This window comes from Pristiophorus japonicus, chromosome 1, assembly GCF_044704955.1.
Source record: "Pristiophorus japonicus isolate sPriJap1 chromosome 1, sPriJap1.hap1, whole genome shotgun sequence".
Taxonomy (NCBI): Eukaryota; Metazoa; Chordata; class Chondrichthyes; family Pristiophoridae; genus Pristiophorus; species Pristiophorus japonicus.
The window spans coordinates 447,697,475-447,718,681 of NC_091977.1; the positions used below are offsets into that span (position 1 = coordinate 447,697,475).

General features: G+C 44.9%; 1 protein-coding gene across 2 annotated transcripts in view; it reads right to left on the bottom strand.

The window, feature by feature from the left end:
- The window catches only part of dlgap1a (discs, large (Drosophila) homolog-associated protein 1a), a 358,889-nt gene extending 338,002 nt beyond the window's left edge, over nt 1-20,887 (bottom strand). For both annotated transcript variants that reach the window (XM_070893128.1, XM_070893125.1), the window contains exon 1: nt 19,931-20,887. In XM_070893128.1, the coding sequence (XP_070749229.1) occupies nt 19,931-20,887 (957 nt within the window). The remainder of the gene's footprint in view (nt 1-19,930) is intronic.
- Nucleotides 20,888-21,207: the final 320 nt, after the last annotated feature.

Genomic DNA, 21,207 nt, shown 5'->3' on the forward strand with positions numbered 1-21,207 from the left:
ATGGGGAAAAAAACAAGTAATTGCTTTTGAGAAAGCCAGAAACATTTTATGCTCCAACAAGCTGCTTGTATTGTATAACCCGTGTAAAAGACTTGTGCTAGCATGTGATGCATCGTTGTACGGAGTCGGGTTTGTATTACAACAAGCTAACATTGCGGGGAAGTTGCAACCTGTCGCTTATGCTTCCAGGAGCTTGTCTAAGGCCTAGAGGGCTGACAGCATGATTGAGAAAGAGGCATTAGCGTGTGTGTTCGGGGTAAAGAAAATGCATCAGTACCTGTTTGGCCTCAAATTTGAGCCGGAAACCGATCACAAGCCCCTCATATCCCTGTTCGCTGAAAACAAGGGGATAAATACGAATGCCTCAGCCCGCATACAACGCTTTCAGCATATAACTATACCATCGGCCACAGGCCAGGCACCGAGAACTGTGCGGATGCTCTCAATCGGCTACCATTGCCCACCACGGGGGTGGAAATGGCACAACCTGCAAACTTGTTGATGGTGGCGCAGCCCGCAGACTTGTTGATGGTCATGGAAGCGTTTGAAAATGATAAATCACCCATCACGGCCCGCCAGATTAGGACTTGTACCAGCCAAGATCCACTGCTGTCCCTAGTAAAAAACTGTGTACTGCATGGGAGCTGGGCCAGCATCCCTGTTGAAATGCAAGAGCTAATCAAGCCGTTCCAGCGGCGAAAGGACGAGCTGTCCTTTCAGGCAGACTGCCTGTTGTGGGGTAACCGTGTAGTGCTACCCAAAAAGGGCAGGGAAACGTTCATCTCGGATCTCCACAGCACACACATGGGTATAGTAATGATGAAAGCGATAGCCAGATCCCATGTGTTGTGGCCCGGTATCGATTCTGACTTAGAGTTCTGTGTACGGCAATGCAGCGTGTGTGCTCAGTTGAGCAACGCGCCCAGAGAGGCACCACTAAGTTTGTGGTCCTGGCCCTCCAGACCATTGTCAAGGATCCATGTCGACTATGCAGGTTCGTTTCTCGGTAAAATGTTCCTGGTGGTGGTGGATGCTTTTTCAAAATGGATTGAATGTGAAATAATTTTGGGAAGCACCGCCATCGCCACCATTGAAAGCCTGAGGGCTATGTTTGCCACCCACGTCCTACCTAACATACTGGTCAGTGACAACGGGCCATGTTTCACCAGTGCCGAATTTAAGAATTCATGACCTGCAATGGGATCAAACATGTCATCTCGGTCCTGTTTAAACCAGCCTCCAATGGGCAGGCAGAGCGGGCAGTACAAACCATCAAACAGAGCCTAAACGAGTCACAGAAGGCTCACTCCAAACCCACCTGTTCCGAGTACTGCTCAGCTACCACATGAGACCCCACTCGCTCACAGGAGTGCCCCCAGCTGAGCTACTCATGAAAAGGACACTTAAAACCAGACTCTCGTTGGTTCACCCCAACCTGCAAGATCAGGTAGAGAGCAGGCGGCAGCAACAAAATGTAAATGATGGTCGCGCCACGGTGTCACGGAAAATTGATCTGAATGACCATGTATATGTGTTAAACTATGGACATGGTCCCAAGTGGATCGCGGGCACGGTGATAGCTAAAGAAGGGAGTCGGGTGTTTGTAGTCAAACTAGACAATGGACAAATTTGCTGAAAGCACCTGGACCAAACGAGGCTGCGGTTCACAGACTGCCCGGAACAACCCACAGCAGACACCACCTTTTTCGAGCCCACAATACACACCCAAAGGATCAACAACACCACCCCGGACCAGGAAATCGAACCCATCACGCCCAACAGCCCAGCAAGGCCAGGCTCACCCAGCAGCCCTACAGGGCCAACAACAAGCCAGGCCAGCGAGGACACAGCCAACACACCAGAACAGACATTTATACTGAGGCGATCCACCAGGGAAAGAAAGGCTCCCGACCGCCTCACCTTGTAAATAGTTTTCAGTTTGACTTTGGGGGGGGAGTGATGTTGTATATCTGTAAAGCATGCACTCCCATGTTCCGCCACCAGGGATCCCAGCATCCCTTGGGAGCACTGTATATAAGCCAGTCCCTAAGACCTGTTCCTCACTCTGGAGTGTCTTAATAAAGACTGAGGTCACTGTTACTTTAACCTCCCTGTGTGCAGTCTCATCTGTGTTAGGAACACAATACTTACAGGAAGCGGGGAGGGAGGAAGTTTATTCAAGGTAGCTGTGGGAGTCAGTAGGCTTATAGTGGATGCTGGTTGATAGCCTATCCCCAGAAATAGAGAAAGAGCAGTTGAGGAAGCGAAGGGGAGAGTGGGAGATGGACCATATGAAGCTGAGGGAAGGGTGGAAATTGGAAGCAAAATGAATGACATTTTCCAGTTCAGGGTGAGAGCAGTAACCGGCACCGATATAGTCATCGATGTACCTGAAAAAGCGGTGAGGGAGGGGATCTGAGTCGGACTGGAATAAAGAATGTTTCACATTTCCCACGAAAAAGCAGGCCAATGTGGGTTCCCATAGTCAAAGGAGAAGTTGTTTAACGTGAGAGCAAGTGACCAGGCGGAGAAAGGTGGTGGTGGATGGGGACTGGTTGAGCCTCTATTCAAGGAAGAAGGGAGAGCCCTCAGGCCGTCCTGGTGCAGTATGGAGGTGTAGAGGGATTGGACGTTAATGGTGAAAAGGGGATGGTTGGGACCAGGAAACTGGAAACTGTTAAAGTGTCGGATGGTGTCGGAAGAGGATGTAGGTGGGGCGAGACTGGACAAGGGAAGAAAAAATAGTCGAGATAAGGAAGAAGTCAGTTCCATGGGGCAAGGACAGAAACCATGGCTAGAAATTCCTTAGCGGTCCAATCATTAACTTTTGAAAAATACAAAAAGTAGCAGCAGGCCTGAATGATTCTCTCCTGCTGAGAAATAGGGCTCCCAGAAGGAAGTAGAGTGCTAAATCAAGCGCTCACCACTTCTCTTAGGATCCTAAAGTCCAAGAGTGGGGCTGTAGCGGCAGAGTGCTGAACAATGTGGAGCGCATTGTGAACGGCATCAGAGGCGGATTCCCTTGCTTAAAGGGAAGGGCCAATGATGGTGCACAACCCACTTGTCAGCAGTTCTGCATTGCAAGGCGACCTGCACGACTGCCACTAGAGCCCCAAGCACTCACACAAAGTGGAGGGCTTGGACGTCTTGCAGGCATGAAACATCAAAAACTTTCAGCAGGTACAAGATTGGTGCAAATAATAAAGGTTGGCCGACCTAAAAAAAACATTCCCTTTAATTAACGCTCCCGAAGTGGCGAACAGAAATGACAATGCCTCCTCTTCCTGCCGTTGTTCACATCCGGCAATACAGCAGGGGACAGGAGGCAATTTCACATTCAGGGCGGTAACGGGGCACTGCTCACTTTATGACGTCACGATCTGCGAGGTGCTAGAGCCCCAGGCAGTAAGAGTTAGCACCAGCCCTAAACTGGCACTGAAGTTACTGGGTGTCAGTGGATTTGCCCCGCCCGGTCACTAACCCCTTAGCACCCGCCCTCCAGGTGCTAATGGGAGGCGCTAAGCAGCCAAATTTGGGTCTACCAGACAGTCCTGTTTGTGGATCTTTGGAAGGAGGTAGCAGCGGGCTGTGCGGGATTGGGGGATTATGAGGTTGGCAGCTGTGGAGGGAAGATCTCCAGAGGAGATGAGGTCTGTGACAGTCTTGGAAATAATAGCTTGATGTACTGTAGTTTGGTCATGGTACGGGGGAGCTGTTGAGTATTTCCAGCATTCTCTGTTTTTATTTCAGATTTCCAGCATCCACAGTATTTTGCTTTTGTAGAAGCAATTCAGCAATATTTACATTGTTGGCCTAGAAATTGGAAAAGGTCTGCAAAGCACGATATGCCAGTGACCGTTCAAAGTAGTGCTGGCAGCACACAAATTTCATGATTGTAGCACTGATCTCAGCACTAAACATGCTGAACAGGGTGCCAGTCTATTGGTCAATGAAATTTGGCCTCAGCTCTGCACTACTTCAAGGTGAGGTGTATTGTTGCAGAACAGCTATGGCTCAACAGCCAAGAGTGAGGGCTTGGTGGTTTTCCCATGCAGCACTGGAGGCCTTAGTCCTGAGGGCTCAAAGACGCTGTCAGGTCCTCTACCCTCAGGGAGGCAGGAGGCCTTCAAGGCAGAATAGCAAAAGGATGTGCGAGGAGATAGCTGAAGCCATTAGTGTGACAACTGTTGTCCTCAGAAGGCAAATGGTATGTTGGCCTTCATAGCTAGGGGATTTGAATATAGAAGCAGGGTGGTCTTAATGCAGCTGTACAGGGCCTTGGTGAGGCCTCAACTGGAATATTGTGTTCAGTTTTGGTCTCCTAGTCTGAGGAAGGACGTTCTTGCTATTGAGGGAGTGCAGCGAAAGTTCACCAGACTGATTTCAGGGATGGCTGGGCTGTCATATGAGGAGAGACTGGATCAACTGGGCCTATATTCATTGGAGTTTAGAAAGATGAGAGGGGATCTCATAGAAACGTATAAGATTCTGACGGGACTGGACAGGTTAGATGCGGGAAGAATGTTTCCGAGGTTGGGGAAGTCCAGACCAGGCGACATAGTCTAAGGATAAGGGGTAGGCCATTTAGGACTGAGATGAGGAGAAACTTCTTCCCTCAGAGAATTGTTAACCTGTGAAATTCCCTGCCGCAGAGAGTTGTTGATGCCAGTTCATTGGATATATTCAAGAGAGAGTTAGATATGGCCCTTACGGTTAAGGGGATCAAGGGGTATGGAGAGAAAGCAGGAAAGGGGTACTGAAGGAATGATCAGCCATGATCTTATTGAATGATGGTGCAGGCTCGAAGAGCCGAATGGCCTACTCCTGCACCTATTTTCTATGTTTCTATGTTTCTCAAGACCTGGAGCCAGCACCGCAAGAAGTTTAATGACCTCATACGAGCGGTCAAGGTGAGTGAATGCATCGTCAAATTCCATATCCCCTATCTGCACAACTTGCCTCATAAACTGCTAAATGCACCACAACCCCATCACTCACCTACCAACAATCTCTAGCAATCATGACTTATACCTCACAATCATAGCTTCACTTCGCCCTCACACACTTTCCACTGCTGCAAGACTCACACCCACATCTCACACCTTGCACACACTGACAGTTATTGAACCGTGACAGGCACATCACCCAAACACATTGCACCACACTCACTGACAAACTTCCCTTTCTCTTGCAGGCAAAGGTGGCCCATAACCACTGGAACAGTAGCATGCAGGTGTGGGAAGCCCAAACCTCACAGAGCTGGAGATCATTGGAGGAGCTGTCACTGAGGCCGTGGCGAACGGCAAAGTTGAAAGCATTGCTGATGATGACGGTATGCTCATATCTAATCCTTCTTCTTACATTCCACTTCCCCCTTATCCCACAATCTTTTCTCACTTACAAGCTGCTGATGGTGTATGGATGGATATCTTGCTTTCCCCCACTCCCGTCACCACAACCCGATCCTTGTGCCTTTCTCCTTTCAGATACCCGAGACATCCCACCAGCACAGCCAATCCCAACATCATGGAGGAGGAGAGTGAAGAAGAGGCAACATTACTACATTTGACAAACTCAGGCACTAGCTCAGAAAATGTCTTAGAGGGTAGTATAGAAGCGTGATCTGCATGTGATGATTCACCGGTCATGAGTGGGCTGCAGCCAGGCCAGGGTGAAAGGGTAGCTCGGGTTCCAGCTCCTGGGATGGTATGGTTTGTGCACGAGTTCTGTTGCACAGGACTCAGATGATGACCTCAATGGGGCGGCCTTCAGAAGAAGGGTGATGGGCATGCACATGGAAATGCCTGGTGTAATGGCAAGCCTCTCAGAGAGCCTCTTGTCAGAGTTAAGGAACATGGAGGAATCCAACTCTAACATTGCACAGTGCTTTGTGCAGAGCTTGGAACCCATGATTTCCAGGATATAAATGATGGATAACTGCAAGAGAGACCTTATGGACCCAACCATGATGTTGGGTGTGATGGGTGATGTCACAGCTTCCATTGCAGCACAGATGAAAGCAACCCAATGTCTCGGTGCTGCAGTCGAATCTCAGACTGCTGCCATTGTGGGTTTACAAGTGTGGAAAGGGTCTTGCAGGGTCTCCAATAGATGGCTAGGAATGCTGAGGCGCCGCTTCAGGGGAGTCACATTGGCTCTGTGGAGCAGGAACCTGCTGTCCTCACTCAGGATGACAGCATTCCTACTCCCACCACTACCACTCCGCCAGTAGCCTTGCTGCTGCCTGTCAACCAGCCAACTCAGACCGCTGCCACCAATGCCGAGGTGCTGCAGTCTACAGCTGGGCCTTCTAGGTCCGGAGCTGCTCGAGGTTGTCCTGCAAGGCCATCTGCGGTATCCCCCATTGAAGGTCAGCAGCCTTCCACCAGCTGTGCTGCAACCACTGGGGTAGCACTGCATAGGAGCACTCGAGTAAGAAAAGGAACATGAAAGACAGACACTTAAAGAATGTACAAGGGTGATTAGTTGATGTTGTTGTTTTGATCTGGATTTGATAAATTGATAAATTATCTTTGCAATATTTGTTTTGTGGTGGCTCTCATTTCAGCTTTGTGCCCAGGAGGATGCTGTGATGTTCCATGACAAAGGAATGGTAAGATGGGGAGGTGTTGAGCAATGGGGATCTGGGGTTTTATTCATTGGAACCAGAGTCTGATGAGACGTTCATGGATAACCCGTCTGGAACAGGGATCTGCTGCTTGCCTCCTCCCTTCAGCCTCCTCCTCCTTTTCTCCTCATCCTCCTGTGGTGGTCCCACCAGTGGTGGCGAGGGCTGCGCCCTCATGATGGCCAAGTTGTGGAGCATGCAACAGACTACCATGAAATGGGACACTGCTCCAGTGTGTACTGGAGGGCATCTCCCGAGTGGTCAAGGCAGTGGAAACATTGCATGGAGCATCCCAATGGTCTGCTCCATGACCTTCATGGTGGAAATATGGCTTTCATTATATAAGTGCTGGCCACGAGTGGTGGGGTTGCAGAGGGGAATCATCAGCCAGGTGCAGAGCAGATAGCCCTTGTCTCCAAGCAGCCACACTCGGGTTTGACGTGGCAGCTGGAAGATTGCTGACACAGACACAGGATGAAGGCATCATGACTGCTGGCAGGATACCGGGCATTCACCATCGTGATGTGCTGGGCATGGTCGCACACCAACTGCACAATAAGTGAGTGGTAGCCTTTACAGTTATGGAACATCACAGGATTGGTATGTGGCACCCGCAGAGCCATGTGTGTGCAGTCGATGGCGCCCTGCATCATGGGGAAGCCTGATATCCTGGCAAAGCCACATACACGCTCCTCCTGCTTCTCTCTTATCAGAGAGAAGAAAATGAAATCCCATCTCATGGAGTACAGAGCTTCTGTGACCTCCCAGAAGCAGCGATGGATGACGAATTGGAAGATTTTAGCTATGTCCACAGCTCCAGGCTGGAAGGATCCGGTGGTGAAAAAATTGTGGGCCACGGTCACCTTGAGGGTCACTGGGAGAGCCGTGGTCACCCTACTCTGAGGTTGCAAGTCTAGTTGCAGGAGGTGGTAGAGATCTGTGACCACCTCCTTGGTGAAGTAGAGCCTCCAAATAAAGTAGAAGTGCTCTCGGAAGACCCTTGGTGGGTAAGACCTCCTGCTGAGAGCCCTCCTCCCCTTCATCCTCTTCCCTCTGTGGGATTCTTTTCCTCTTTTTGGCTGCCTCCACTGCAAGGGGGGACTGCAAGTAGAGCTCCCAAGATTGGGAGCAAGATGTTCTCCACTTGCAGCAACACTGCTTGTCACCTCAGCAAATTTAAACAACTCTAGAAAGCTTCAAACAATTGCACAAACTTACACAGAGCCAGTAAGAATGAAAAAGCAAGTCAGCTGCAAGTCGTTGATGATCCCTTTAAATAGCACTGGTGGGGGGTCCTTCCTGCTTCTGAACACATGCTCAGCTGGACAGAGGACGGTAAAAGGAGTGGCGACTTCCAAAATGGCAAGTCGTGCATCAAATCAGTGTTGTATACTGATTGCATCACAATCTGGCTCATTTAAATATCATGGCTTCCTCAGACGTTCTGCCACTGCATCACTGTAACTTTGTTGGAAGTGCGGCGGAAGCCGTATTTACAAAGTTACGTCGGCACAGTGCCAGAAGGTTGAAGGTAATTATGGGCTCTAAATCTAACTACTCTGAAACATGACACTTGCAAAGGAAACCCACAATTCGTGCTAATCTATGGGCATGTTTCAGCTGTTGGCCCATACCCATGGAGAACTGGATTGACACTGTACAAACCCACTTCATTCAGCACACTTAAAACTGAAAGGGTGTTCACAACCCATTTGACTGGGCTGGGTTCAACCCCAAACCCAACAAGTGTGCCTACCTACTGTACCATTCAATCTGCAAATTGTACTATACTACATATTTTAACGTTGCAGTTGGATCTGTAATACTAAGTTTTTTAAAAACCAAGAAGGCTATGTCAACTTCACTCAAAGAAAGAACTTGCATTTCTCTACCACCTTTCACAACTTTAAGACATCCAAAAGCACTTTTCAACCAATGAAGTACTTTTTGAAGTGTAGTCACTGTTATGGTGCCGGGAAACACAGCGGCCAATTTGCATACAGCAAGGCCCCACAAACAGCAATGAAATAATGACCAGATAATAAAGCAGATAATCCGTTTTGTTTAAGTGGTGCTAGTTGAAGGATAAATGCTAGTCGGGACATCAGGAGAACTTCCCTGGTCTTCTTTGAATAGTACTATGGCATCGTTTACATCCACCTGAGAGGGCAAACAGTTTACCATCACATCTGAATGACGGCATTGCTAACAGTGCAGCACTCCCTCAGCACTGCACTGAAGTGTCAGCTTACATTACGCATTCAAGTCTCTGGAGTGGGGTGAGAACTCACAACCTTCTGACACAGAAGTGAGAGTGCTACCATTGAGCCAAGGCTGACCCCTGACTTGAGCTGCAAAATGAACTGAAATCAATACATCAGGTTCTTAATTAGATTTAAATATATTTTCTGCAACAAATCATTATTTGAACAATATTTAAAGAGTCAGTGTGTTCTGAGGAATATAAAACTCAAACACTGATGCAAGAGTCTGCATGTCCTGGGAAATATATCTTTTTTTACTGATAGCGAAGTGCTTGGTATTCTGGTTTTAGCCTGCGAAATTAAACTTATAAAATATCCTCCTGCAACACCAGCTTTGTTTTGTGCTGTTTTCATTACTGGATGTGATCTATCATACTGTCAAAAAGCATGGGAGCTACCAACAGTGCACATCAGAGAAGATAAAATAGATTAGTTTGGAGAGCAGACTTTAAAAATCTACATTGTACTTTTACAGCAGCTTGCAAGTTATTTTGGGTACAACAGGAGACAGCTGGCCTGAGCTGGGCGCAGGGAACAATCCCTGTGCCAAAACGGTGGACCTGGGCCACACTCGATATTGGACCTTTGGCCTCATTTAAATGAGACCGGCGAGCTGTGGACGCCAGCTGGGGTCCTCATACAGTCTGCTGGTGAATTGGAATGGGATTATGTGCCACTGAGTTTCTGGTCGTGGCCATCAGGTATGTCCTGGAGCGGGCTGACGAACAGGAGGGAGAGGAGTGTTTGGAGCACTGGAGCAGAAAATCCCACCCCTTGTGTTGGAGCGGAACAGTTTTTGTCAGCATTCGAATACAAGAGCTGAAGTACAGTATAAATCCATTAGGGCACTAACTCTGCTTAGCAGATGTATTCCCATGTAATAGTTGTAATTGTAATCAGTGTACAGCAGGCCTGCGAGCACCATCGGAGCAGACCGGAGAGCGGAAGGAGCTGCATGGTAGCATATCACTCCAGGGAGCAGCACATGCTGGAGCAGGAGAGCAACGGCAGTGAAGAGGGACGTCACCAAGGTCCAGGTCGGTGATTGGAGCGTGGGCAGGTACAACAGGAGCGGCGAGGTTGGGGTGAAGGAGTGGCGAGAGATTGTAGAGGGATGTGATCGGGGCCCAGGAGAGGCGGGAGTTCGGGGCTCAGAAGAGGCGAGGGCCCAGGGGCAGCACGGGTCAGCCCACACTGCAATATGTTTGCACACTAGGTCCGTGCAGCAGAGCTGGTCTCCAGTCGTCTTGGTTAATCCTTGTCACTGGACCAAGACCTAGCTCTATCAAGCCCGTGTGGTGGCTGGTGTGCAACGGCCACCACACGTTAAAAAAATCCACCCACTGGCATCTTCCAAGCTTTAAAATTTAGTTCGGGACCTGGAATTTTAGGTCCTTCATTGAAACACCTGTGAGCTTTTTGATGTGGAAGCAAGTCATCCTCAATTAAAGGGACTGCCAATGATGATATGACAGCAGGGTTGTTAACTTTTAACATTTATAAAAAATCCTGCAGGTTAGATGCAGCACTGTTCTTTTCATTCCCAGTGGCTGCAAACAACTCATTATTACTTATTGAAAATTCCATCTGCAGTCAGATGCCACAGAGCAAAGCCCTCTCTTTGTATCAGTACATATACAGATGTCTTTCCTCCATTCAGGTATGAACAGACAAGATAACCATGGTTTCTTCACTTGAGCTTGTCAAGTGGTTTAATGGTTAATGCACGGGTCTCTGCCACAGAGACCAGGAAGAGGGGAGACAATTGAAACTTAAAAAAACCAAGAGAACCTAATCTTGGGCTTCACATCACAGAAGTAATTTCAGAGACCAGTTGCTTATTCCAGGTCAATAACTTCCAGTTCATATTTCATACCTGGAAATTTTCACATAGTGTAAATCAGTTTCACGAAATGCCTCTTTTCATCAAAAGCTCATGTAAGCATTCTGTGGTATTTCAATTTATTTTTGGTTGTTTGGGTACAGTAGGGACATGTAAATGCAACCAGAGGTAACAATAAACCAACCTTTGGGGTTTTACATGGAAGTGATATTCTTGGAAAGATTACACCTATTTTCTCTTTCACATTGGAATGTAGAGAAAATATGAACGCTATAGTGAGCAACTTTTTTTGTGAAATAAGTATGCAATTTATATTTTTAAATGGATCAGTTTTAGAGAGTAGACTTCAAAGCAGTGCTTTAGTTTTGTGACAGTAAGCTCTGCTCTCATCCTTCACACCTGTGGGTCAAGCATGTCTGACAACCTTTAGTTTAATTTATCCACAAAGAAAAGCAACATTCTTGGTTGCATGTCAGTGCATTTAAGGGAAGGCTAGATAAGCATATGAGGGAGAAGGGAATAGAGGATTATGCAGATAGAGTTAGATGAGGAAAGATGGGAGGAGGCTCGAGTGGAGCATAAATGCCGGCATGGAATGGTTGGGCTGAATGATCTGTTTCTGTGCTGTATATCCTATGTAAATCTATAACGTTCTTAAATTGAAATTGAGGCTGTCTTCGACTTTGTGTTTTTTAAATTGAATAAACAAACTGGCTATTTCTAGCCAAATCATTTGAAAACTCAAGGAGAAATTTCCGTGGGCCAAAACCTTTCATCATTGTGGAGTCGTTGTGTTGCCATCTACCACGTACATATAAGTGACATCATTTTTGACAAGAGCAGAAGTAAACCAAGGGAATTATTGTTTTTTTTAAACTCCAGCACTAATACAGTTAGTTTTATGCATATGCTGTTAGTTTCAGCATAAGTGTACACTATTTATTGGTGTGATATAAATTGTGTTACATACATACATTAAAGATGTTGAGTAGGATGCCATTAATACATTCACTGCTACTTAAACAGAGGCATCATGCAAAGTGCGTGGAATTGTGTCTGAAACTCAAGTATGCAATCAGTGGAGAAAAATACAAAAGGAAATCATCATAGGACTCAGTGCATCACTTAAAAATAGACCAAGAGATATCACAACACAAAACTCATGAACACTAGCATTAAAGAGAAATCATGGGTATAACAATCCTATTAGGAACATCACTCTTCCATGAAAAATCACAAAGACTAGTTTTATTACTTCCTGTGGCTCTGCTTGTATTTATTTTTCCTTCTATACATAAACAAACTGAATTATGAGATCTGATTCGCAAGGGTTCTATTTTCCAGTAATCCACCGAGCCTGTCACTTATCTGCTTTACACCTTTTTCATGTGGAAATGTGTTGAGATATTTTGTTGAAAAATGAATCAGAGCTTCCCACTGCAGAGGTTAATTTGTTGCAGCTTCTACAATGCAATGCTCCATTTACTGAATGAGGGCATTGCACTGGTTAAGATACTTGTTTAATTTATATTCTAGGCTGGGAGCGGTTTGGTTGCCTGTCCTACCTCCGTTAAAACCAGAAGTGGTCGGGTTTGAGATTATTAAATTTGAACATTCCATCCATTTTTTGTGGTTAAAATTATCCTCGTTGGTTCTGTTCTCATGTCTTTGACTGCAGTTTACTGTTTGATTCATTGGATTGTGGTTACATAGGGTTGATCAAGATTTTCTATAGTTTGTTCTGTGTTACAGTTTAAACTTTCTCCCAATTGTGCGAATAGCTTGACAAGTTCCCATAAGAACATAAGAAATAGGAGCAGGAGTCAATCATTCGGCCCTTCGAGCCTGCTCCGTCATTCAAGAAGATCATGGAGGATCTTCTACCTCAACTCCACTTTCCTGCATTATCTCCATATCCCTTAATTCCTTTAGTATCCAAAAATCTAGTGATATCTGTCATGAATATGCTCAACAACTGAGCATCCACAGCCCTCTGGGGTAGAGAATTTCAAAGGTTCACAACCCTTTGAGTGAAGAATTTTCTCCTCATCTCAGTCCTAAATGGTTGAACCCCTTATTTGGGGATGTGATCCCTAGTTGTAGACTCCCCAGCCAGGGGAAACATCCTCCCAGCATCTGCCCTGTCAAGCCCTATCATCATTTTATGTTTCAATGAGACTACCTCTCATTCTTCCAAATTCTAGGGAATATAGGCCTGGTCTCCTTAATTTCTCCCAGGAATCAGTCTGGTGAACCTTTGTTGCACTCCCTCTCAGGCAAGTATATCCTACCTTGGGCAAGGAGACAAAAAAATGTACACAGTACTCCAGGTGTGGTCTCACCAAGGCCCTATATAATTACAGTAAGACTTCTTTGCTCTTTTGCTCCAATCCTTTTGTAATAAAGGCTAACATACCATTGGCTTTCCTATTTGCTTGCTGTACCTGCATGCTAACTTTCAGTGATTCGTCTACAAAGACACCCAAGTTCCTCTGAATAGGATGTGTTTATTTGTACTGCCAAAACATTGTCTCTGATTGGCTCTCCATTATCACATGACCTTGATTGTTGATTGGTCCCCTTGCAGGATAAGCCACACCCTAAAGTTTATCTGGAATGTACAACTGGACCGCCAGCCCAAAGTTCTACAAATTGTAATTCGATCCATTTTGACTTCAGAAGCCACAGAGGATAGATCTCCCCAAAAACTACCAAGTTCCAGCCGAAGCCCATTACTCCAGCGCAAGTGCATCCCTCCTCCAGCTGAAGTCCCTTACTCCAGCGCAAGTGCTGCCTCCCCCAGCCGAAGCCCCTTACCCAAGTGCAAGGCCTTGCCCCCCCCCCACCACACATAGATGGGGCATTGTGTGTGGATTGTTAACAGGCTTATTGGGTACGAAGTGAATAGTGACAGTGTCGTGACTTCTGGATTTCATCCACTCCAATGATGTCCCTTGTAACACATGCACCGAGCTTTCCGAGAAATTGGGTGTGGGTGTAAAGGGGGTTGGAAGAACGTGATCCACCTTCCCTGAGTTCCCTCTCTCCCCTCCCACTTCCCCTCTCTCTCCTCCCACCGCCCCGTGTCCCTCTCTCTTCCCCCCCGTGTCTCTCTCTCTTCCCCCCCCCCCCGTCCCTCTCCCCATACCCCCGTGTCCCTTTCTCTCACCCTCCCATGTCCCGCTCTCTCCCCCCCTCTGTGTCTCTCTCCCTCCCTCTCTCTCCTTCCCCTTCTCCGTGTCCCTCTCTCTCCCCCCTCCCCCATGTCTCTCTCCCTCCCCCCAATATCCCTCTCTCTCTCCACCCCCCACCGTGTCTCTCTCTCTTCCTCCCGTATCTCTCTCTTCCCCACCCACCACACTCTCTCTCCCCCCGTCCCTCTCTTCCCCCCCTCTCTCCCCCACCCCCCATGTCTCTCTCTTCCCCCCCATCCCTCTCTTATCCCCCCACCCCCGTGTCCCTCTCCCCATCCCCCCGTGTCCCTTTCTCTCACCCCTCATGTCTCTCACCTCCCCTGTGTCTCTCTCTCCCCATCCCCTCCCCCCACCCTGTGTCCCTCTCTTTTCTCTCCCCTTCCCTCCTGTCTCTCACCCTGCCGCTTGCAGGCCCACTCCCTGCCGCTCGCAAGCTTTGAGGAACAACATGGTCTGTCCATTGCGGGGCCCCATTCCCCGTTAGGGGCCCCACTTCCGGTTCTGGTTTCGGGTGGTCAGGTGGGAGGCATCAGGGGCGTAGTCGAGAGGACGCAGGTGCAGAAGGACAGGAAAAGGGCAATACAAATAGACACCACGCGCTGAATACCAACATTTCCCAATCGCTCACCAATTAAAAAAATTCTACTTTTCTATTTTTCCTACAAAAGTGCATAACTTAATATTTCCTCACATTATTTTTAATCTGCCATATTCTTGCCCATTCACTTAACCTGTTCTATATTTCTTTACAACCTCTTTTCAAATGCCTCATAACTTTCCCACCTAGCTTTGTATCGTCTGCAAACTTGGATACATTACACTTGGTCCCCTCATCGAAGTCATTGATGTAGATTGTGAATAGCTGAGGCCCAAGCACTGATCCTTGCAGCACCCCACTCGTTACAGCTTGCCACTCCAAAAATGACCTGTTTATTCCTACTCTCTATTTTCTGTCCGTTAACTAATCCTCAATCCATGCTAATATATTACCCTCAATCCTATGAGCCCTAATTTTGTGTAATAACCTCTTGTGTGGCACCTTATCAAATGTTTTATGATAATTCAAATGCACTACATCCATTGGTTTCCCTTTATCTACCCTGCTAGTTACAACCTCATAAAACTCTTAACAGATTTGTCAAACATGATTTCCCTTTCATAAGCTTGACATCATCCAGGACAAAGCAGCCTGCTTGATTGGCACTCAATCCACCACCTTAAACATTCACTCCCTCCACCACCACGACACCATGGCTGCAGTGTGTACCTCTACAAGATGCACTGCAGCAACTCGCTTCTTTGGCAGCACTTCCCAAACCTGTGACCTCTACCACCTAGAAGGACAAGGGCAGCAGGTGCATGGGAATACCATCACCTGCAAGTTTCCCTCCAAGTTACACATCACCCTGACTCAGAAGTATATCACCATTCCTTCGTCGTCGCTGGGTCAAAATTCTAGAACTCCCTCTGTAATAGCAGTTTGGGAGTACCTTCACTACATGGACTACAGCAGTTCAAGAAGGCGGCTCACCACAACCGCCTCAAGGAGCTTTACTGATGGGCAATAAAAGCTGAACTTACCAGCGCGTCACATCCCAGGAACGAATTTTTAAAAATCAGTGTTGACTCCGCCCAATTATATTATGATTTTCTAAGTGCCCTGTTACCATGTCCCTAATAATAGATTCTAGCATTTACCCTACTACTGATGTCTGGCTAACTGGTCTATAGTTCCCTGTTTCCTCCCTCCCCTTTTTTAATAGCGGGATTACATTTGCTATGTTCCAGTCTGGGACTGTTCTAGAATCTAGGGAATTCTAGAAACCAATACATCCACTATCTCTGCACCCACCACTTTTCAAAGCCTAGGATGTAGATCATCAGAGGATTTGTTGGCTTTCAACATCAACATCACTGAAACAGATTATCTGGTCATCGTCATATTGCTGTCTGTTGGAGCTTGTTGTGCGGAAATTGGCTGCCGCGTTTCCTACAGTACAACAGTGACGACACTTCAAAAGTACTTCATTGCCTGTAAAGTGCTTTGGGACTTCTGGTGGTCGTGAAAGGCGCTATATAAATGTAAATCTTTCTTTTTAGCCTGGTGTTGAATGTTTAGTTTTTAAAAATATTTTCACTTTTAAACCAAAGAAGAAAGCCATTATGTGGGTGAAGCAAATCTTTTGCAGGATGAAAAGAGTGAGGTCCATTTTGACTTGTGGAGGTTATTTGTCTAAAGTACTGATGTGCCATTTGCGTGTTGTTAAGATCATTGACGTTAAGCTATGGGGTAAAAGTGACATTTTTTTAGACCTTTTGGTTGATAATGAGGGAAATCCAGTGAATATAATTTAATTGAATTTTCAGACGGGATTTAATACATTGTCAGAGACTTTGAAACAAGGTTAATGAAATTAATGGAAATTACTAGCTGGTTTGAGAATTGGTTTGAAAATTGGAAGCAGAAGGTGATGATAAATGGGAAGAAAAGGTTGTCTATAGGCAGTGGCTAGTCAAGCACAGCAGAACACTGTTTTAGTTGTAAATCCCTTGCTGTTCATGCTATTCATAACTTAATTAGGGAAGAGTGCTTGTAATATTGCAAAATCTGTTGATGATATATCATCATCATAGGCGGTTCCTCAAACGAGGATTACTTGCTTTCACTTGAGTTCACAGATGTTTCAATGAAGAACCCGATGTCCCACTCCTAAACTCCAGTTGAAAGGGTGGAAGATGCCTGTGCGTGGATTTTCTTAACGTGTGGTGACCGTTGCACACCAGCCATCACACGGGCTTGACAGAGCTAGGTCTTGGTCCAGTGGCAAAGATTAACCAGGACAACTGGAGACCAGCTCTGCTGCACGGACCTAGTGCGCACACATGCTGCCCCTGCGATGATGAGATAACATATTTGGTGAGTCACAAATATTAAGGAGACATGCGAAATCATAGAGAGATTTAGACCAATTAAGCAGATGGGCTCAGAAATGGAAGATAGGTATTAATGTAGATAAAGGTAAGAACAGCTAATGAAGTACACAATTTCTCGATAGGCTGGAGTATCTTGGGAATGCACGAAGTCCAACTCTAGTGCCACACTGAATTAGCAAAAGTGGCAAAGGAAAAGATTTTGGCTGTAATTATTGTTCAGTCACTGATGGTTTGCATCAATGTGAAGTTGTTAAGGTACATCATAGGATGAAAAGTGTAAAAGAACAAATGGACCTTGTGGAGAATGAAAGAGGTAAGATGGTGGAGAAGGATAAAACATATTTCAGATTAAAAAATTTTTTTTCACAATAATCTTCACTAATAATGTTGATAGTGTTTCTAAGCAACTAAATAAAGCAGTGAAAGATCCATTGGAGATTGTGAGTCATTATGAAATGATCATTAGCACCAGAATTTTCATAAAGTATTCGCCCAAGAAATGGGGATAGAAGTAAGGAGTCCATTTTGGAAATGTTGCTAGATTCTTGGGGAACAACGAGGGTACAACATCACTGTAGTCTTTTGAAAATATCAGAAGCATGATCCTGTGAACCACAGACTTGCTAGTCTGACATTTCTGGCAGCAAAAAACAGTAGAATCTAGTATAAAGGCAACAATTCAAAGACTTTTAGTAAAAGTTAAAGCACTAGGGATTTACAATGGGGATGTAAGGTGAGATAGAGATTTGCTTAATTTACCTTGTGGGTCAGGTAGAATTTCCCCCCGAAATTAAATAGTGTGGGTAGATTTTTTTAAAATAAAGTAGAGTGTCTGTGGGAGGACTGAAGTTTCTGTCAGTAATTGTTCAATGCTCTCTTATGTGAGCCACATGGCTTTGTGAAAGTCTTAACAAATTTATTCTAGTTCTTTGAGGATATCAGTGTTAGGCATAACTAATTGGCTAAATGAAAGTTAAACAGTAGTTAATGGTAATATCCATAATTGGGTGACAATGACCAGCATTAGTTCTCTCCCTCCCCTGTACTGGACTCTTCCTGGGCATGTTATTTCTAATGATGTCAATAAAGATACTTGGCTGCAATTTCCTTGATCTGATTTACACTGAAATTTCTATGCTGATCTTGCCAACAGCAATTTACGTTGAAATTTCCTGATAATCTCATCAGCAAACGCCTGAACAGAAAAAAAAGTGTAAAACAAGTGGAGCCTTAGGAAAGCAGTCTTCTTTAAGTCCATCTTTATCTTATTGATGTTATGAAATTAAAGTTTGAAGCCATCAAACCATCATTTATGCACATTAAGCACAGCATGTTTAAAAAATGCAATAATGGCAGTTTTATTCTTTTTAATCGGCCTGAATTTGTGTTCGGAGGCTTCCACACAAACTTATTTACAGGTTTTTGAATGTTAAAATGATTTAACATTTTTTATTTTAATTATTTTCACCATCACTCTGGAAAAGAAGGCAATATGCCTGCTTTTAACAGGTGTAAGAGTTTTGATAGAGAATTCAAACAGGCTGCATTTAGACAGGCTGTGAAAATTCACAGACACCAAGTCAGAGATGCTACGTGAGTGGGAGCATGTTGCATTAAATCATCAATCAACTTGACATTTTAGGACCTTGGGTAGCGAGCCAATTAAAAGGTTAAAAGACTATTAATTGAGCCAATAAGGTCAAAGAAGGCGAGTTCTTTTCTGTAAATTGAACCCGGTATAAATACAGCCATTTTGGCCATGTGATATCAGAAGGACAAAGACCTGGCTTAATGCCAAGAGCTTGTTACTGCTGCCAATATAAAGTGACATTAAAACTACAAATCGGAGTTCGTATTTCATTGGAAATTAAGAGATCTAACAAGTTTCATGGGCATTTGCTGAGTAGTAGTTGGGCAAATAGCCCAACTCTCCACCAGCAAGTGTCCATTTCCTGCACATGGAGAGGATCTATCAAGAAGATTCTTGACAGGTCGCAAGTTCCAGATTTTTGCAGATGCGCAACCGATGCGTAAACCCAAAACTTGCGAGGCGCTTACTGCCGCGTATGCAGCACATACGTGGTCATAGGCCATGGAAAATCCGGGCCAACGTATCGGATTCTGATGTCATAAAAAACATTCGAAGATATAGAAAATATAGTACATTTCAGTAAGGAGAAATAAAATAAATCAGTATAAAACACCAGAAATTGTGACTTCTGGTCCAGCTATGCCTAAACTTTTGTGAGTAAATTCAAAACTGGCGTAAATGCAGGAAACTCGTGTTTTTTAGTATTTTGCATGGGGGCGAAACTATGTTAATGAGCTTAGTGAGGTTTTGGAAGATGTGACTCACGGACAGTGCAAATGATCAAGAACATTTTCACGTAGCGATGTTTTAGTGTAAAAGTGGACTAAATCAGTTACATGCGAATTTCCTGGAAAAAAATTGCCGCAACTCCACTTTTACATCGTAGTTGTCTCAAAACTTTCCCGGAATTTCTATTGTAAGTAGAATATCTAAGATTATGGATGACAAAAGGTTGTGTTAGAAAATACAATATCCCAGGAATAGAGATTTAAGGACAGGGACTTTAAAGAAATTTACAGCTGCTAAACAACTGAGCAAATAAAAACTAAAAAATATTTAATATTACAAAATGTAAGGCCATGGAATAACGATACATCAAGTATGTATTGTTACATAAGGTGAAGCTGGAAAAAGGGTTAATTGAGGCTCGTCTAGTAGTGATCACTAAGTCCCACAGTATTGGATTTCATGTAGGCATGCAAAGGTGCCAAGATGCATTTTCATATCATTTATGTCACTGTGTTGTGTGTTAGTAAACAAATAACATGTAATTTGCCAAATACTTTTTGTAAAACCTGTGCCCCTTTAAGAAACTTCCAGAATCTTTCCAGTTTTGGTGCACTAATAGTGTTGTGGTGTTTCTAGCACAGCCCACAACACATGCCACTGCATTTGTTGTATTAAAAACCTTTTAAATGTATAAGCAATTTTTGCAGCAGTAATATGCTCTGACATTTCTACGTGTTGGATGCATACCTGGAGATACTGGCACGAACGTTCTTGCTGGCATGCTTCCGATTTCATGACAGTTTTATTATCAAGATTCACCGAGGATTTCTGATAAACTTCATGGGCTCGGCTCACAGTTAACGTTGAAGACCACGAGCTCTTCTTCATGATTTGTGTGTCAATATTCAGTGGGATATTTACACAAGTTGTGTACTTCATGTCATTATTGCTCCTGGAAGTTTTTAAGGTCTGCTCACTGATAGTGTTATAAGCTTCCATGAAGTACTGGGATGTTGAACGGTCAGGACATCGACCCATGGTCATCACGTTTGTTGGCCCATGATAAATGCATACATCACCGTCCAAGTTATCATCTGAGCTCCACCACCCTGAAATATTTGATTTGTTCTTCAGTTCTGACTTCCTATCTTTGCTCTTGCTGCGCTTGCCACGTTTCATAGCATGTACCTCATCAAGACTTGCTTTATTACCATTTATATTTCCTTTGGAAGGACCTTCCAGAGAATGTGATTTAGTAAACAGCTTTTGCACTGAATGGACAAGGTGGCGGATCCTTCCTGGACTTTCACTTCGGTGTTCCAGGGCTGTCCGTTTATACTGCAAAGTGTGGAAACCATCACGACGGATTGGGAGTTGCCTCTCAAACTGGTCCAGGAGGTTGGCAGGGATGCGGTTGGGTTTATTGGATGAGGGTGCAGGCACCAGGGCACATTCATCCTTGAGATCATGTTGTGAACTATAATGTCTTCTGGGAAAAGTGCTACTGGACATTTGGTCGTTGAATGGAACCATGCATTCTGAGTGAAAGGAGTTTCGCTGGGTATAATAAGAATGATCTCCAGGGTGGGAGTCAACTGGGTTGAGTATGTATGGCTTCCTTTCCTGTTGGTGTGACAATGTATCATATGAAGGGTCACAGTTGGTTGCATGATGATGGCCTCGGCTGGTCGATAACCCTTTCATTATTGTGGTTGAGACGTTTCCCAAGTCATTTAATAACTGTAGTTATTATCAGGAGAAGTCTTGAGAAAGCCCTAAAAATTATAAAGTGAAATAACTAATCAGTAATATAATTTCCCATGATACCTTTTTGGGTTAAAAATGTAAAAATAAGAAATGTGATTGAATTCTTGAAAACACAGTTTCTACTTTCTGGACCCCAAAACACATCAAAAAATGATAGTATTCAAAATTAAAAACTTGCAGACACCCGATTCTTATTTCTATCCAACCACTTTTCTTTGACAAAGTTTACATTATTTTGTTAATCAGGTTAACAATCA